Here is a 19,774-nt window from a genome sequence, read left to right as displayed (position 1 = left end):
TATCAAAGATCTGTATTTTTAATGAAGCTTCTGAAACCAGGATGACCCCTCATCATAATGACATAGCAATTCTTTTTACTCCAAAGAGTTATAAATCCAAGGCCCTTCTTACATGAGTAGCATCTTATGATCAAGGGCAAATGGTAATTTCACTGCATCACATTATCGACTTCATATACAGAAAACTCTCAAAGTCACAATGATTCCATACTGTAAAGCATTTACCTGTGTTTTTCCTTCTCCTTCCCTGAATGTTTACATTATACACCTCCCCTTATTCATTAGTGATCCCAACACATGTGATGCTCCCCGGAACTGAAGTGACACTTACCCCCAATCTCTGAGGAAATATAAAAATCAAATACAAAAATACATACCACTTTCTTTCCAGAAGGTTCCCAGAGAGAAATATCTCCCCATGATGTGTTAAAAAAATACTTCTCTCCTGGATCAAAGCCTTTAAGGTCCTTTTAAAAATGGAGAAAAAGAGAGATCATTAAGCAATTTCAGAAGATAAAAAAATATCTAATAACCTGAAGGGATTATTTAGCACCTAAGAAATCTGCATGGGAAAGTGAAATGAAAACACAGGCCATGAGCAGACTGTGGCAAAGCACCCATAAAGCATGAGAAAGGAGGAACTGGCTGAAATAATCCAGGTAAAAATTAAAGTTTTAAATTATATTTAAAAATTATTATAGTTTTATAAGAAATAAACAGATGAGATTTCCCACCAATAATTTTTAAAAGAGCAAAGCTGCATGAGTGAACACCATCTTCCATCAGTGGTGAGCACTGGGGAGGATTTGCCCGGGAAAGCATGAAGCAGGAGCTCCCAGTGTGTGCCTGACCAAGGATACCCAGAGTCAGCCCTGCGGAGGGCAGGGCAGTGGACAAGGGCATGGCTAACACAACAGAAAGGGGGTGAGAAGAGGGGCGGGGGCGCTGGACACTGAGAACCCAACAACCAGACGCAATGGGGTTCACACTGAATCCTGGGTTAAACAAACCAAGCGTAAAATATATTCGGGGGAAAATTGAGAGATGCGAATGTGGACTGGGTGTTAGACAAGAAAGACAAATATTCAATGACAGAGAAAGATGAAAGTAACGGGAAAGTAATAAAAAAGTATGATCAATATGAGCTCACTGTGGTGAAGACGGTTCACACGCACAGAAGAAAGGAAGCTGAACAACAGGTGCTAATGCCGGCACAATCTCTGTGTGGCAGGAACGTGGCATTTTACATTTTATTTTCTAAAGAAGTCACTACCTGTATTTTCTAACTTTCACAGTTTATATTGCTGTTTTTATAATAAAGATTTGTAATATAAAAAAGAATTACTTAAGCCAGATAATAATATAACACTGCCTTCAAATATACCTATGCTAATACACTGCTTACCAAGTCAACTCAGAACTAGAGAAAAGTACAAATTATTATAAGGATTTAAATTGGAAATAACATATTCTGAGGTTTATAACATAAATAGAAGTAAAATGTATGGTAACAATAACACAAAGGCTGGAATGGGAAGCAAAAGCCTAATATTATAAGGTTCTTTTACTTTTTTTAATTTTAATTTTTTTTTTAAAGTAATCTCTACACCCCACATTGGGCCCAAACTCATAAACCTGAGATCAAGAGTTGCCTGCTCCACCAACTGAGCCAGCCAGGCGACCCTTGTAACGTTCTTATATGTGATGCAGTATATTAGAAAGGTGAACAAAAACATATAGTTAATAAGGCAATAATGGAGATAAAATGGAATAAAAAAAAATATTCAATCCAAAAGAAAGCACAGAAAGAATAAAAAAGAAAAACAGAAAAGACAAGTAAAAACAAACGGCAAGACGGAAGATCTAAACCCAACCACATCAATAACCATTAATTAATATTAAATAACAGGGGCTGGAAACCTTTCCTGAAGTAAAGGGCAGAAAAATACTCAGGGCTCTGCCAGCCATTCGCGCTCCCACTCAACAAGTCGGTGCCACCACCACGCACAAGAGCAGCCCTAAACACCAACAAGCACGGCTACGTTCCATGAAGGGTTATTTACAAAACAGACAGCAAGCCAGGTCTGGCCCACACACCATAGTTTACCCACCCCTGGTCTAAATACTTAAATTAAGAGGCACAGGCTATGAGACTGAGCAAACAAAAACAAGATCCAATTATATGCTATCTACAAAAATCTCACTTTAACTATAAAGACACAGACAGGCTAAGGGTAAAAAGAAAGATGTGTCATGCTATCACTGATCAAAAGAAACCTGGAGTAATTATATTACCACCACACAAAGTAGATTTCAGGAGGAAAAAAGAGTATTAACATGGATAGGAAGTCATTCATAATGGCAACAGGGTCAATTCACTAGCAGAACAAAGCAATCCAAACGTGTACGCACTTTAGAAAGAGAAAAGTACATGAGGCAAAAACTGACTGAACTGAAAAGAGAAATAATCAATTCCAAATTTATAGCTGGAAGTGTCAAACATACCCTCTTCTCTCAGTGAGTGGTAGAACAGCACACAAAAATCAGGAAGGACAGAAAGGACCCAACACAACCAACCAACCTTACCTAACACTGACAGACCTCTCCACCCAAATCCACATAAAACATTTACCAAGACAGAGTCTATGCAGAGCCATAAAATAAGTCACAATAAATTTAAAAGGACTAAAATAATTATAAATTCCAGTCTCTGACTAAAGCAAAATTAAATAGAAATATGTAACAAAAGGTATCTAGAAAATCCCCAAATCCTAGAAATTAAACAACATACTTCTAATCCATGGATCAAAGAAGAAATCAGGAGTGAAATTAGACAATATTTCAAAACTGAATGAAAATGGAAACACAGTAAATCAAATTTGTGGGATGCTTCTAAAGCAATGCATAAAGGGAAATTTACAGCATTAAGTACTGAGAAAACAAAGACCTAAAAAACAAGATCGCTACAGCTCCTAGAGATAAGGTAATAATATGAACTTTATGACAGTAAATATTACAACTTAAGCTGAAATGGATAAATTCCTCAAAAGAAGACAAACTACCAAAGCTCACTCAAAAAAAAAAAATAAAATCAGATAACATGATAGCCTGGTATCTAAGTCAAGAAACTGGATTCATTGCTAAAACAGTCCCACAAAGTGGGACACCTGGGTGGCTCAGTCAGTTAAGTATCCGACTCTTTATTTTGCCTCAGGTCATGATCTCAGGGTCAGGAGACCCAGCACGGAATGCGCTCCATGCTCAGCAGGAAGTCTGCCTGAGAGTCTCTCTCTCCCTCTCTCTGCCTCTCCCCCACTCCCCCTCCTCCAGTCGTGCTCATGCTATGTATAAAAAATAAAATAAAATAAAAGCAAAAACAAAACCTTCCCACAAAGAAAACTCCAATTCCGGATGGCTTTGTTAGGAATTTTACTGAACATTTACAAAAGAAACATCATCAACTCACAAACTTCCAGAAAATAAAGAGGAAGAAACAATTCCCAGTTCATTCCATGAGGCCAGAATTACCCTGACACCAAAACTAGACAAAGATATTACAAAAAATTAAAACTACAGACCATATCAGTCATGAATACAGATGCCAAAAACCCTTAACCAAAACTCTGCTAATCAAGCCAACACATAAAAAGAACCGAGCAGGATTTCTCCCAGAGATACAGGCTGGTTTAAGAGTTTACTTTTTAAAAAAGAAAATCAAACCACATTGTTCACTATATTAGACATTAAGAAGACAATTATCTTGATCATTTTAACAAAATTCATACATCTAGTCATAGTTTTTGCTCTCACCAAGGTAGGAATAAGGCACTTCCTCAACCTGAAAAAGGGACCTACAGAGAACATGCAGCTAACAATCGCACTGTGTGGTAACATAATGAACATTCTTACTGCTACCGTAATACAGCTTTATTTCAAAACCATTCTTTTAAAGATTTTATTTATTTATTTGACAGAGAGAGAGAGAAAACACAGCACAAGTGGGCAGAGTGGCAGGGAGAGGGAGAGGGAGAAACAAGCTACCCACTGAGCAGAGAGCCCACCATGGGTCTCGATCCCAGGACCCTGAGATCATGACCTAAGGCGAAGGCAGACGTTTAACCGACTCAGGCACCCCTTTATTTCAAAAATTTTTTAAAAAACCAATACCACAAATGGTAAAGGTACGACTGAAAGCCTCCTACAGTACTGACAGGAGTGCAGAACATACAACAACCATCTCCTATAAAACTAAACAGAGGTTCCCAAAAATACTTTTATAAGGAGAAACTTATTCATAATAACCAAAAACCGGGAACAGCCTAGGTGTCCACCATCAGGAGAGAGGACCAATACTAACCCATCCATGTAAGGGAATACTGCAACCACACAGAAAAATCTCTCACGGGAGCACATATAATTTCACTTACATAAAACTGCAGAACCGGCAATGTACAGTGCAGAATTTCAGAACAGTGGTAGCCAGCGGGGTGGGGACAAGGACTGACCACAACAGAGCGTGAGGAAAACTTTCCAGACTGATGGAACTATCTTATATCTTGATGGGAGACTTGTATTACAGAGGATATGCACATCAAAAATCATCATTTGGAGAAACTTAAGTGCACTTCACAGCATATGAATTCCTTCCCCTCACCCTGCCCAAAAAACTAACGAACACTAAACTCTAGTGACATGTACACTGAAGAATGTAAGGGTAAAATGTACTGTTGCTGCAACTTTCTTTGAAATGCATCAAAAAATAAGCTAGAATGATGGGCTAAATACAAATACATAATTGTTTAATATATATAATTATTTATATATACATACAATATATGTAATTGTTTTATAGGTGACTATATATATGCACACACATATATAAATGATAATTTCGTAGAATTTAGGTGGTAGGCAGATGGGTTTGCACTGTACAGCCCTTTCAAGATTTCTATAAGTTTAAATTTTTTATAAGAAAATACTGTAAAAGGAAGAAACAAACAGCAATGTTCTGTCACAGGAGATAAGGAAAGAGGGTTTAGAGGAGGCAGTGTTCTCCAAAGCCAGATGCAGGGGGAAAAAAAAAAGCTAGTAAGAAAGAAAAAAACGATTAGGAAGTAAATAGAAGATACTAAACATATTTCAATATGTTTTTATAGCTAAAATGTAGAACCAGGTTAATAAATTTTTGAACATCTCTTTATATATATACAGGTCTCTAAAGATTGCTTGCTATAGGGGTTGGGTTCAGGACATGACAATTTGTAAGCACTGGTTTAAATGTCTCAATCTAACCCATGGTTTGACGCACAGTTCAGTATAGGGTCACCCGCAGAAATGGCCACTCTGAACAGGACAGCAAAGAAATAACCTTGATACAGTGAAGAACCAAGAATAAGTACCTAAACAAACAGAAAGACATGCTGTGCTCATGGGTAAGGATATTGTTAAGACATCAACACTACCCAAAGTGACCTACAACACAACCCCTATCGAAATTCCAAGTCTCTTTTGCAGAAATGGAAAGACCAATCCTCAAATTCATATGGAATTGCAAGGGGTCCCAAATAGCCAAATCAATATTGAAAGGAAAAAAAAAAAAGAACAAATTTGGAAGGCTCACACTGCCTGATCTGAAAACACTACAAAGCTACAGTAATGACCAGTGTAGGGGCACCTGGCTGTCTCATTCAGTGGAGCATGCGACTCTTGATCTTGGGGCTGTAGGTTCAAGCCCCAGGTTGTGTACAGAGAAGACTTAAAAATCAAATCTTAAAAAAAAAAAAAAAAAAGTAGTACCGGCATAAGGACATACAGACCAATCGAAGAGAATTGAGAAATAAACCCAAACACCACAGCCAACTGGTTTTTGACAAGGATGCCAAGTCCATTCAATGAGGGAAAAACAGTCTTTTCAAGAAATGGTGTTGGGACAATGAATTTCCAATCAAAATTAATTCAGAATGGATCGATGAGGGGCGCTTGGGTGGCTCAATAGGTTAAATGTCTGCCTTCGGCTCAGGTCGTGATTTCAGGATCCCGAGATGGAGCCCCATTTTGGACTCTCCGCTCAGCAGGGAGTCTGCTTCTCCCTCTCCCTCTGCCCCTCCCCCTACTCCTTCCCTCTCTCTCTCTCTCACTTGCTCTCTCAAATAAATAAACTCTTTAAAAATAAGAATGGATCAATGACTTAAACAAAAAGAAATAAAACCATAAACCTCTTAGAAGAAAACATACAAAAGAATCTTCATGCCTGGATTTGGCAATGGATTCTCAGATATGACATAAAAAGCACCAGCAACAACTATAACAAAAATAGGTAAACTGGACTTTATCAAAATTTAAAATTTTTGTGCATTGAAAGAAAGTCAAAAGAAACCTACAGAATGGGAGAAAATATCTGCAAATCATATCTAGTAAGAGTTTAACATCCAGAATAAAGAACTGCAATTCAACAACGGAAAGACAATCCAGTTAAAAACTGACTAAAGGATTTAAACAGAAATCTCTGACGAAGGTATACAAACGCCTCCCAAAAAACACATGAAAGATGCTCAACATCATTAGCCACTAGGATGGCAAGGGAGCAGGGGAGAAAAAGAGGAAGGGAAAAAAAGAGAGAAAATAGCAAGTGTTGGCAAGGATGTGGACAAAGCGGGCCCCTTACACACTGCTGGCAGGAGTGGAGAAGGGTGAAGCCACTGTGGAAACAGTGGTAGTTTGGTAGTTCCTCAAAAAGCTAAACACAAAATTATCACATGACCTAGCAATTCTAGTCCTAGGTATATCCCCCAAAACATTGAAAACAGGAGCTCAAATAGATACTTGTAAGCCAAAGCTCACTGCAGCACCCTTCAGCCAAAACATGGACTAACCCTGATGTCTAATGAGAGATGAACTGCTCAACAAAATGTGGAATATTCATACAATGGATATGATTTAGCCATAAAAAGGAATTACATTTTGATACATGCTACAACATGGACAAAGTTTGAAACATTAACATAAGTGAAATAAGCCAGACACAAAAAAATTCCACTTACACAAAACACCTACAGTTAGCAAACCTATGGAGCTAGGGTAGATTATAGGTTACCAGGGGCTGCGGTTGAGAGGATGGAGAGTAACTGTTTCATGCTTAGAGGTGATGAAAATTTTGGAAACACGGTGGACCCTTAAACAACACAGGTTTGAACTGCACAGGTTCACTTATGCACAGATTTTTTTTTCTCAATGAATACACATTTAGTACTGTAAATGCATTTTCTCTTACAATTTCTTAACATTTTCTTTTCTCCAATTTACTTTATTGTAAGAACACAATATATGATACATATAACATACATTTGTTGACTGTTGATGCTGTCAGTAAGGACTCTGGACAACAGCGGACTATTAGTAGCTAAGTTTGGGGGGAGTCAAAAGTTATACCTGGATTTGACTGTGCAGAGGAAGGGGGTCGGTGCCCCTAGCCCCCATGATGTTCAGGGATCAACTGTAGATACTGCAGATAGTTGCAAAACAGTGTGAATATTATTAATGCCAATGAACCGCGTACTTAAAAAGGGAAAGACTCTAATGAGTACTTTTACAAAAGATAAGGGTCTTGGAAGAGTCTGTCTTCCCTAAAGTTCATTTTTCTCAGGCTTTCAACAAGAACTATATAGCCTAGGGGCGCCTGGGTGCCACAGCGGTTAAGCGTCTGCCTTCGGCTCAGGGCGTGATCCCGGCGATCGGGGATCGAGCCCCACATCAGGCTCTTCAGCTATGAGCCTGCTTCTTCCTCTCCCACTCCCACTGCTTGTGTTCCCTCTCTCGCTGGCTGTCTCTATCTCTGTCGAATAAATAAATAAAATATATTTAAAAAAAAAAAAAAGAACTATATAGCCTAAAATTTGAGGTCTTAACTCTTGGGACAAAAGGAGTCCCAGACACACTGGAGATCAGAGAAGGCAGAGTGACACCCCACTAAAATTTGAAATGCTGGGTAAGGAAGTGGAAAGAATCACGGACAGGTGTTCCCTCAGCTCCTTCAGTCTCCAGTGCAGACTCTGGAAGCCTCAGTCTTCCAGTAAATTCTCTTTGCTTGAGTTGGTCTAGTGTTGGTTTCTGTTGCTTGAAACCAAGAAATTCTAAGTACTATGGTGGATGAAGAATAAATGCATCTGACACGGAAAAGAATTCTTAATACGAGATTCAGTGAAAAGACAAAACAAAGCTAATACAGTATCTTAGTTTGATCTCCCACTTAAAAAAAATCTAGAAAGACATCCAACAATGTTAACAATGGGTATTTTGGGTAATGGCTTACAAATGAGTCTTCTTTATCTATGTTTCTGTGTATATTTTCTAATTTTTCTAAACTGAACTTCACAATGCTTGATTTTTAAACAATTTTATAAAATGCAGAACTACAGATTTAAAAAAACAAAACTTTTCCCCCAAAAGAATTAGTAACATTTAACCCAATAGTTAATCTAACTTAATAGTCGTAAGCCATTCAAATCTCTCAATTTTCCCTTGAGAAGTATGTACATATCTGTGTCAGCAGTTAAGATAGTAAACAATTCTCGAACAAATTCAGATGAGTAAACACATTCTTAGGCTAACTAAGAAAACAGAAGTTAGTGAGGAGTATTGTTCTATACAATGTCAAAAACAAAGGATACAAGGATGCAAAATTTTAGTTGTTACTGATGTTTTATCTAAGAATAAAACAAAACCAATTATGGAGCAGAATTCCACGTAAAAAGTGAATTCACACTCAAAAGAGACGAAAAAAAGAGACATGACAACTGAAGGCCATGCCTGATCCTTGACTGGGTCCGTCACAGACAGGTAGGAGTACTATAAATGATCAGACAAGATAAAAATACCAGCTTACTTCAGCTGATAACCATCCTGTGGTAATGTAAGAGACTATCCTTATTCTTAGAAAACACACACTTGAAGACTTGAAGTATTACACACACACACACACACACACACACACACACACACACACACACGAGCAAATGTTAAAGCAGACAGGATAAAATGAGAATGACTGTTTAATCTGGTTAAAGGGTAATGTGTTCCTGATCTCACTCAGCCTGGTTTGATGGGGGTTAATCAACTGGGTTGTGGTTTTAAATTCCATGTTCCTGGAATACCCCTTCTAATTCTTTCCACTGGATAATGCTACCCGTTCTTTAAAAACAAACAAAAAACAGTTCCAATCTCATCTCCAAAAAGGCTACTCTAGCCTCCCCTGCTAGAAGCTATCTTTCTGCCTGTTTCTCACTATTACTGGTGTTTGTCTCTCTGCTCCTGCTAAACTGTCATCTCTCTAATAGAGGAGAGTATCCTAGTATCCTAATTCTCTCCAGTCTTTCACTGCAGTAAAGACACAGGCCCAAAGATGAACAGATTTGCCCAAGGGCACATAATTAGCTGAGTCAAGACTAAAATAAAAGGCATCTCTTTATCCCCACTGATCCAAGAGCATTCTCAGCCTGTCTACTGAAGGGTAGTACTATTCCTTCAGGGTCCATTTTTTGAGCACCTACCACATGTCAGGCCCCACTGTAGGGGGTTCCCATATAGTATCATTTGAAGTATCCTGTATCTGTACACATACACTTGTATTCTTGGCTTATTTATATATTCTCTACAAATACTACTTAAATACATGTACTTATTGCGATAAAATGATTTACAAGAAAGTTGTAAGAAATGATTTATAAGGTCATTCAGATGACCAAATATGTATTCCTCAGATAAATTTGGTCTTCCTTCACAGTTCCTGAAAATGCTTCAAAACCATAAAGGTACAATGGATGTCTTGTTATTAATGAGGGTGACTTGTTGACCCTACTCAAGGGCACAGCTGGCTCCCCGGAGGACCAATCTTGTGAACAGAGGGTTGGAACCTTCAGGCCTCCCCAACTACTGGGGAGGTGAGGGGGTTGGAGGTTGAATCAGTCAATGACTTAATCAATCCTGACTATGTAATGAAGCCTCCATAACAATTTTACTCCCCACTTCGGAGAACTCCCACACGTGGGAAACCAGAACACCTGGTGTTGTATTGGAACTGGGTCCAGGAACTTCACATGACTTATCTACTGACAATGGACTATGTCTACTATCTACGTGCTCAATCTTATCTCCAAATAATGACCTTGCTTTCGTCCTCATGCATCAAATAGGACTTACCGAAATGCAAAGAACTCTGAGATTCTCCTACTTTAGGACTACTCCTGAGCAGGAGTACCTACCCAAGAACTTCCACTCTGGTACCTCCGCCATCCTTTTATTTGCAAATGGACTTTTGGTCATAGTCTATTATTAAAAGTATCGCTCTACTTGGGGTTTTACTTTTGTTCATTCATTCAAAACTTATTTGTTAAAAAGATATGTAGATAGGGGCGCCTGGGTGGCACAGCGGTTAAGCGTCTGCCTTCGGCTCAGGGTGTGATCCTGGCGTTATGGGATCGAGCCCCACATCAGGCTCCTCCGCTATGAGCCTGCTTCTTCCTCTCCCACTCCCCCTGCTTGTGTTCCCTCTCTAGCTGGCTGTCTCTGTCAAATAAATAAATAAAATCTTAAAAAAAAAAAAAAAGATATATAGATAGATTAAACATCTATGTGCCAGACCACAATTCTGATCACAGGTAATAGTGGATTAACAAAATGAAGAGGTCCTTGTCCTCTTACATTTGGGGCGGGGGAGACAGACAATAAATAATACCAGGTACTATGAGAGCTTTGAAGCAAACAGAGCAGGTAAGACAACAGAGAAGAGAGAAGGCAGCATTTCAGAGGGAAGAGATCTCTGAGGGGGCAAAGTCTGAACAGAGAATTACCTGGGGTCCTTCAGAAATTAGTATTTGTCTACTTGAGGGCAAAAATCAATCCTGGCCATTAATGAGGATCCGGGTAATTATTAGTCTTTCAGTACTGGATCACCTTTTTATAAATAAAATCAATCTAGATGAAAGTCTGAGATTTGAAAAATAAGAAACTGAACCCTTCCCAGACTAATACTGTGAAGTGAACAGTTCACAAGTTTTAAAAAAAACTCAAAGTAGACATGGTCCTTATTTTTACAGTTATGAATGAACATGCACAGAATTACCAATGGCTTTAAAACACACCAAGCCTTACTTAACAATTTCTATTTCTTTACTATAGATGCCAGCCATATATCCTCAAGTTATAAGAAAGGAAAAAATTATGAGAACACAACTTATCAGAGTATGTGACCGTGACCTTAATTTTGAAACTTTTGTTAAAACTGCATATATTAAATTCACAAATGAGAAAAGTCCTATCACATCATATATGAATCCCCATTTGGTAATTACTCCAACAATCCAGGGGATTAAGTTAGGGTCTTATTTTGCTAAAATAACAAGTAATTCAACACATTCCCTTCAAAGATCAAAAACAAATATATTTGATAACTAATAACTACAAAAAGCCCACCTAAAAGTAACTTTAAAAACTCGAACAGCTTAAAATAGCTCACTTTAAGTCAGAAAGACATAAATAAGAACTAATTATGCTCTCATGCAGTCGTTTGAAATATTAGCAATTTCCACCTTGAGGAACCTTACCCATTCTGAACGCTCCCGATTCAGATCTCACCTCCATAAAGCCAACCCTGCATCTCTAATGTTACTGTCTTCTCTTAACCTCACTTATGTACTCTTACCTTGAGCAACTCCTTGCAGCTGTCAAGCCCAATATCCACAAGAATGCCTTTCACCTTTTTTCGTACCTTCCTGATGTTGTCAAGATTTTCCACAGGAATTTGAAACATTTTTGAATTTTTTTCCTTAAAAAAAGGAAAAAGAAAACAAAACTGAGTACCTATATTGACATCTATGTATTTAACTGAGTTGGTAAAACACTAAGAATGGAGTAATTTTCAGGGCAGCTGGGTGGCACAGTCAGTTGGGCACCCTACTTGGTTTCAGCTCAGGTCATGATCTTGGGGTCATGAGATCAAGTCCATCGGGCTCCACTCTCACCATGGAGTCTGCCTGAGACTCTCCCTCTGCCTCTGCCCCTCACCACCGTGCACTCTCTCTCTCTCAAATAAATAAATATTAGAAAAAAAAAAGAACAGAGTAATTTTCAACAAATCATGCTAGGACAGATACATATGCACATGCTCAAGAATGAAGCTGGACTCTTCTCTTCCATCACACACAAAAATCACCTCAAGATGGATCACACACCTCCATGTAAGAGCTTAAACGTTAACTCTCTTTAAAGAAAACGGGCATAAATCTTCATGAACCTGGATTTGGCAATGGACCCTTAGATAAGACACCAAAAACCACTAACTAAAGAAAAAGAGAAGTTGGACTTCATCAAAATAAAACTTTTGTTTTATTTATTTATTTGAGTGAGAGAGTGGAGAGAGAGAGAGAGCACACAGCAGGAGCAGGGGAAGGGCAGAGGGAGAGGGAGAAGCAGGCTCCCCACTGAGCAGGGAGCCAGATGCGGAGCTCAATCCCAGCACCCAGGATCACAACCTGAGCTGAAGGAGACACTTCACAGTCTGAGCCACCCAAGCGCTCCCAAAATAAAACACTTTTACACTTCAAAGGAAACCATATCAAAAAAGCAAAGAGAATCCACAAAATGGGAGGAAACATTTGCAAATCCTATTTCTGGTAAGGAACTTATATCCAGAATATATAAAGAAAAGAACTCTTGTAACTCAATAATTAAAAGACAAATAATCCAACTTAAAAATGGGTAAAGAGAGGTGCCTGGGTGGTGTAGCCTGTTAAGTGTCCAACTGGTGGTTTCAGCTCAGGTCGTGATCTCAGGGTCATGGGATCCAGCCCCACGTGAGGCTCTGTGCTCAGTGCAGAGTGCCCAAGCTTCTCTCTCCCTCTTCCTCTGCCCCTCCTGCTCTCTCTCTAAAAAATAATAAATCTAAAAAAAAGAAAGAACGAAAAAGAAAAGAAAATGGGCAAAAGATCTGAATTTCTCCAAAGATAATATGCAAGTGGCCATTAAGCACATGAAAAGATGCTAAATAACATTAGCTGTGAGGAAATGAAACTCAAAACCACAATGAAATATGTAACTTTATACCTACTAAATAGGACCCTAAGATGACTATAATTTAAAAAGAAAAAACACAAGTGTTGGAAAGGATGTGAAGCAACTGGATCTCTCATACACTGGGGTAATAATGTACAATAGGGCAGTCACTTTGGAAAACAGTCTGGCAGTTTCTCAAAAGATGAAACATATAGGTACCATATGAATCATCAATTTCACCCAAGAGAAATTAAAAATATGCATCCAAACAAAGACATTCACAAATGTTCATAGCAGCATTACTCATAATAGCCAAAAAGCAGAGACAACCCACATGTCCATCAACTGATGAATGGATAAATAAAATGTGGTATATCCACACAATGAAATGTTTGGCCATAAAAAGAAATGAAGAGAAGAAATGAAGTACTGACAGGTGCTACGATGTGGATTACCCCTGAGGAATATTATGCTAAGTAAAAGAAGCCAGACTCATAGGACCACATATTGTATGATTCCATTCATAAAATGTGTCCAGAACAGACAAATTTACAGAGACAGAAAGTAGAACAGTAGTTGCCTATGGCTGTGGAGGAATGGAAGGTGACAGCTAAGGGGACAGGATTTCTTTTTAGAACAATGACAATGTTCTAAAAATCAACTGTGGTGATGTATGCAAAACTGTGTGAACATACTAAATAACAGTGAACTAAACTGTATGGTATGTAAATTACACCTCCATAAAGCTGTCTTTAAAATATCTAAAAAGGCATAAAATTAAACTAAACCCTGTGGCACTTGACCAGAATAGGAAGTACAGGTGTGACCTTATTATTTTTAATATATACATAAATAAATAATAAATACAGTTGTAAATGTGTGTGTGTATATTTCATAGCTTTGTCCACTAAGAGAGTCTGGAAGCAGTTACACACTCCAGTAGCAGTGAGCACTCCTAAGGCCCAAATCTATCTATCTATCTATCTATCTATCTATCTATCTATCTTTCTTTCTTTTTCTTTCTTTCTTTTTTTTTAATTTACTTATTTATTTGAGAGACAAAATGAATGCAAGTGGGCTGGGGGGAGGGACAAACAGAGAGTCTCAAGCAGACTCTGAACTGAGCACAGAGCCTGACACAGGGCTCAATCTCATGACCCTGAGATCACGACATGAGCCAAAACCAAGAGTTGGATGCTTAAATGACGCACCACCCAGGTGCCCCCCCTCAAATATTACTTTCTAAATACTGCCTTCCTTTAAAAAGAACCAGGGCTCCTTAGAAAAATGGCTGATTCTAGGGCTAGAGCATGGAAAAGACAAGACTAGCTAAGACTATTCTGTACCAGAAAATAAGAAAGTTGCTCAAGGAATGGTGAGACATGTCAAAAGGACTCAAAAGAAACCAACTTAAATAAATTCCCACAAGCCAAATATGGGACAATTTGAGCATCAAATAAATGACAGTAATAGATTACAACCTGTGGCACTGAATTTTCCAAACACAATGCAACAGTACTTCCCGTCCCACATGGTCTTTTACAATATGATCTTGGGGCACCTGGGTGGCTCAGTCACTTAAGCATCTGACTCTTGCTTGGCTCAGTCCTGATCTCAGGGTCATGAGATCGAGCCCCATGTCAGGTGCTGCACTGGACATGGAGTCTCCTTAACATTCTCTCTCTCCCTCTCCCTCCACGCATGCTCTAATAAATAAATAAATCTTAAATATATATATATATATATATATATATATATATANATATGATCTTGACAGTCCTCGCCCAAGTGGGGCACTTATGCCCCACCCCTTCAACCTGGGCAGAACTTTGTGGCTGCCTCCACCAATAAAGTATGGCAGAAGTAATGCCATGTGACTTCCAAGACTAGAGCATAAAAATGCTACTTGCTTCTGCCTGCTCTCTGGGTACCATCACACTTAGAATCCAGACACCATGTCACGAGGAAGCTCAACTAGCCCACATGGAGACGTTCCAACATCAATCACCAGACATGTGAGGGAAGACACATGTCAAGTCATCCCAGCCTTTGAGTCTTCCCAGATGAGGAACAGAAACAAGCCATCTCCCCTGCTCTGGTCTGAACGCCACGTTCAAAGAATTACGAGTTTTAATCAAATGTTTTATTCTATGAGGTTCTGGGGTGATTTGGTATACATCAACAGTAACTAAAATATAACCCAGCAGAATATAAACTTAAGTCCATGGTGATATAAATAATTAAATACACTGAAAATCTGATGAGAAACAGTATATGTACATGATTTCCAAGCACCACCCTAAAAATTACTTAATAATAACCAATGAAAAGGGGCGCCTGGGTGGCTCAGTCGGTTTGGCGTCCAACTCTTGATATGGGCTCAGGTTCTGATCTCAGGGCCATAAGATAGAGCCCAGTGTCAGGCTCCACATTGGGCATGAAGTCTCTGCTTAAGATTCTCTTTCCCTCTCCCTCTGCTCCTCCCCTCCCCTCTAAATACATACATACATACATACATACATACATACATACATACCAAAGGAAAAAGTAATTCACAGAAGTCTGGTAGACTTCTTAGACCAAATTAACAGACACTCTACAAAATAACTAGCCTATAATATTCAAAAGTGTCCAGACCACACAAAGTAGCCCTATTCATAACAGCCAAAACGTGGAAACCATGCAAACCTCCTTCAAATGGTAAATGGATAAACAAAATGTGATATGCCCATACAAAAGAATGCTACTTGGTGATAAAAACTAGGTACTGATGCACGCCACAACATGAATGAATCTCAAAAACATTATGCTACATGAAAGCCAGATGCAAAAGGTCTCACATTGTCTGACTCCATTTATGTGAAATATTCAGAAGAGACAACTCTACAGAGATAGAAGGTAGGTTAGCAGTTAGCTGGGACTGGAAACAGGTTTTTTGGAGTATGCCAGAAATGTTCTATCATTAGATTGTGGTGATGGCTATACAACTCTACATGAATTACACCATTTTAAAAAAAGATCATGGAAGGAAAAGTAAGGAACTGTTTCCCAATGGAAGAGACTAAAAATACAATGTGCAATTCTAAGTTGCTTCTTTTACCAGAATGTTATTGGAGCACTGGCAAAATTTCAATGGGATCTGAAGATTCAATGATAATAACGTACTGACTTCCTGATTCTGATGATTGTATTCTGCATATGCAGAAGTATGCTCTTATTGTAGGAAACAGACAATATTTGGGTAATGTGGCATCTTGTCTGGCAACTTACTTTCAGATGTTTCGGGGAAAAAGTTCTTTGCATTATACTTGCAATTTTCTATGAATCTGCAACTATTTCAAGAAGTTTTTTTTTTAATGTGCAAGCTATCGAAGCTAAAAAAAAAACCACCAGTCAAATCAAATTAAAGAACACCAGGTTAAAATAATGAATGCCAATCTTTAATTATCAGAACGGTAACTTTTAAAGATTGATAATATTCACTGGCAGTGAAACTAAGTAGAAAAATCATAATTTCTACAATTTTAGAAGGCAAGTTGGCCGTACCAACCAAGATTTTAAATGACAATGTCTACGAGTGAGCAATTTCACTTTTACAGCCCTCTTGTAATCCTTCCTCTCCCAGCGCATGCTTGGTGCCCCTCTGAGTTTACATTTCTTGCATGGCACCATGTTCCAATGATCTATTTACATATCTATTTCTCCTATTAGACTAAACTTCTTCAGGGTAGGAATCATGTTTTCTTTGCATGTCTGGGGCCTATTAGAGAGTGTAATATACAGCAAATGTTCAAAATGAGGGAACAGAAGAGATAAAACAGGGTAAGATCATAAGACATGCAGAGTGTGCCAAAAAGGCTATGGGAACAGAGTCGGAGCCCAAAATAGTCTTAGGTTAACAGATTGGCATCAAAAAAGATTGAGGTAAAGGAAAAGTCTCAATATATTTGGCCAAAAGTAAAGCCAAAAAAGGTAGATTGGAATCACATGGATGGGGCTGGGGGGGAGGAAGGGTTAACAAGTAAGAGGGATGAATTCCCAGTGGGTACAAAGGAAACACAAAGTTTCTGAGAAGCTAATTTGGAATGAGTTTTCCAAATTTCACTATCTATGTCAAAAGCAGATCTTAGGTTCAGCAAAAGGAGAGACTGAAGGATCATTTAGCATTTTATAACTGAAGAATACTAAATCCTAGGAAATAAAGTAAAAAAGTAATAGAATTATTAAAAACGAAACGCACTGAATTGGATCCTAGCCTTCAAAAGCCTCACCTAGGTGCGCCTAGGTGGCCCAGTAGGTTGGGCCTCTGCCTCTTGATCTCAGCTCAGATCCTGATCACAGGGTTATGAGTTCAAGCCCCAAAGCCTCACCTAACAGGAGCTGTCAAGAACCTGATGATGACGTTCCTAAAAACTAAACAAAAGGTCACTTTCAAGCCCACACTGGCTTCTTTGGCCAGAGAAAGCCTCAACAAAAACTGTTAGATGCTTTCAACTCAACTCTATCAGACTTCCTTTCATTTCCTCCTTAAAGTTCCATTATCCTCTCTACCCTTTGAGGTTCTTCCTTCCCTAGAACTGGTTGTTCAACAGAACTGTCCAAGGTTAAGACCATCATCCGCATGTACCTGAAACAAGGAAGCAAAGAGGTATGGCTTTACATAATAGGCACTACTTTTATTACACGGTTTTGAGAAGCACGGCATACAAGGATTGGTGGACTTTCAGAAGCACTGGTTTAGGGATTGGCCGATTATCTGAGGCTGCTTCCTGGAGGCTAACTCTCAGGAGGGTACTGAAATAAGGCTGTCAGCGATTGGGCAAGTTTTAATCGCCCTGTAGTTACTTGTTCAAGGCTTGGGAGTAGGACCAAGGAAATGTCTGTCTTCTTTCCTGAATCTGGAGAACAGGAACTTTGTATTCTCGAATGTAAGCACCCCCATTTCCTCACCATTGTTACTGTGGTTCACCCCAAAATAAGCACGTTAAATCTGTACCTTCACCGTTAGGAAACATTAGACGAACACGGATGCACTAGTCAATCAACCTCAGTTCAGCGCAAATTACCTTTAATGTCAATGTGTGGTACGTATGGACCAACCAAAAATTCCACTCATGTGCACAAGAAAATATTATTTCCCAAAGGGGCATTTACAGGGTTTCTTTTGTTGTTTTTTAGTATCATGGTCATTTAAGAACATTGCATTCTGGAAAAAATACACTCCAAAAAATTAGTGGTTCTGGTAATAATACTTTTTAAGCCGCAGAACTTTGGAGTTCCTGTGAAATCTAAGTTCTCAAAGGATTTCACATGAGTGCCAACACTACATCATGGTCTCACCAGCAAAGATTCTGGAACTGTCCTTCCTGGGTTCAAATCAGTTCCACAACTTGTAACTGTGTAATCTCTGGTAAGTCACCTACTCCCCGGCCTCGGGTGCCTACCTGTAAAACAGGAGAGTACAAGCTGCTGCCGCAAGCAGTTTGTAAGAATGAAGGAGTTAACGCAAGAACAGCGCGGAGACTCCAAAAATCTCATGCAGTGTCCCGACCACTGCAATACAGGACTTCTGTTTTCAGCAGCTTAAAGAATACACAACACTTGTGGCACCGATGTTCCCAGACCTGCGCCTTCCGCAAGCCATGAGCCTTAGGGTCTGCTAGCGTGTAACACACGGCCCTAACACGTGTGTGACAGCCAGAGTGGAGGACACGCAGCACGCTGGGAACCTGGCCCCTCAAAGGGACCACACCCATACACTCACCAAGAGCCTATGGCAAACCCGAGTTCAGAAGGCGCCCAGGGATCTCTCCAGGTAAGTATCTTGCCACAACTCCGCCTTCACCTACCATAACCAATCAACGCGTAACCCTAAATGCACCTCTCGATCAAACTCCTGGGCATCGTCCAGAGCAGCACCATGTCCCCTTCTACACTCAGAACCGTCACTTCCACGCGGAAAGACCACCAACTCCAACCGAAATATCCAAGTTCAGCCTGCCAGCTGTCCAGTGAGGGCTCTGGGTAGTTACACATGTATTCCTTACCTCCGACCCAAGATGAACCTGCACTTTTCACAAGCCCTGCAAGTTACATGCAGCCCCACTGGGACCCAGACTCCCAGCCCTACAGACTGCAGTAAACCCGGGTGTTCCCCGCAGGTCTTCTGGCACCTGCCTCGGGGCAGGGGAAGTCCGCTACCCTCCTTCCCACAGGCTGTGATTACCCTTCTATTCAATTATAACGAGTTAACAGCATTCCAGCAAATCTTCCGCTCACGTTCACAAAAAACACCTAAAGTATCTATCAGTATGCAAGTGCCCACGATCTGAACCGGCAGGTCTCATCTCTGACGTTCCAAAGCCAAACGTTAGCAGAAATTCTGCCAACAGAACCTACGTCAACGCAGCCGGCAAAGGCAGATGATGAAAAGTTAGCATTTTAATGTCAACATCTGCATAGCCATCATCCCCGTTCACGCCCGTTCACGCCCGGAGTGCGGAGCTGCCGGGCAGCCCTCCCACTGCTCTCTCCGCCTGGAGTGAAACCGCCCCAGGCCAGAGCTCCCCGCCACCGGACCCGCAGGGCCCACCTCGGCGGTCACTCCAGGCTGCCCCCGGGAGAGGCTCCGGGGAGCCGGGCTGCGGGGAGGCGCGCCCCGCGGGGGCGGCCCTCCCCACCGCCCTTCCCGCGCCCAGCTGCTCCTCTCCGCGCAGCCCGCCCCCCGCCC

At 40.0% G+C, this 19,774-nt stretch overlaps 1 protein-coding gene across 2 annotated transcripts in view; it reads right to left on the bottom strand.

Annotated features, from left to right (window-relative positions):
• The window catches only part of ADNP2 (ADNP homeobox 2), a 28,336-nt gene extending 8,589 nt beyond the window's left edge, over positions 1-19,747 (bottom strand). Inside the window, exons 1-3 of one of the 2 annotated variants that reach the window (XM_002920374.4) lie at positions 18,385-19,747; positions 11,696-11,818; positions 378-467 (exon numbers count right to left, since the gene is read on the bottom strand). In XM_002920374.4, coding sequence (XP_002920420.1) covers positions 378-467; positions 11,696-11,803 — 198 coding nt within the window. In that variant the 5' untranslated portion in view covers positions 11,804-11,818; positions 18,385-19,747. The remainder of the gene's footprint in view (positions 1-377; positions 468-11,695; positions 11,819-18,384) is intronic. The other variant, XM_019800880.2, reaches the window with a different exon arrangement.
• Between the last annotated feature and the right edge of the window lie 27 nt (positions 19,748-19,774).

This window comes from Ailuropoda melanoleuca, chromosome 14 (genome assembly GCF_002007445.2).
Source record: "Ailuropoda melanoleuca isolate Jingjing chromosome 14, ASM200744v2, whole genome shotgun sequence".
NCBI classification, from domain to species: domain Eukaryota; kingdom Metazoa; phylum Chordata; class Mammalia; order Carnivora; family Ursidae; genus Ailuropoda; species Ailuropoda melanoleuca.
The sequence above is the reverse complement of the archived record's forward strand: the minus strand, read 5'-3'. Positions and strand labels throughout refer to the sequence as shown.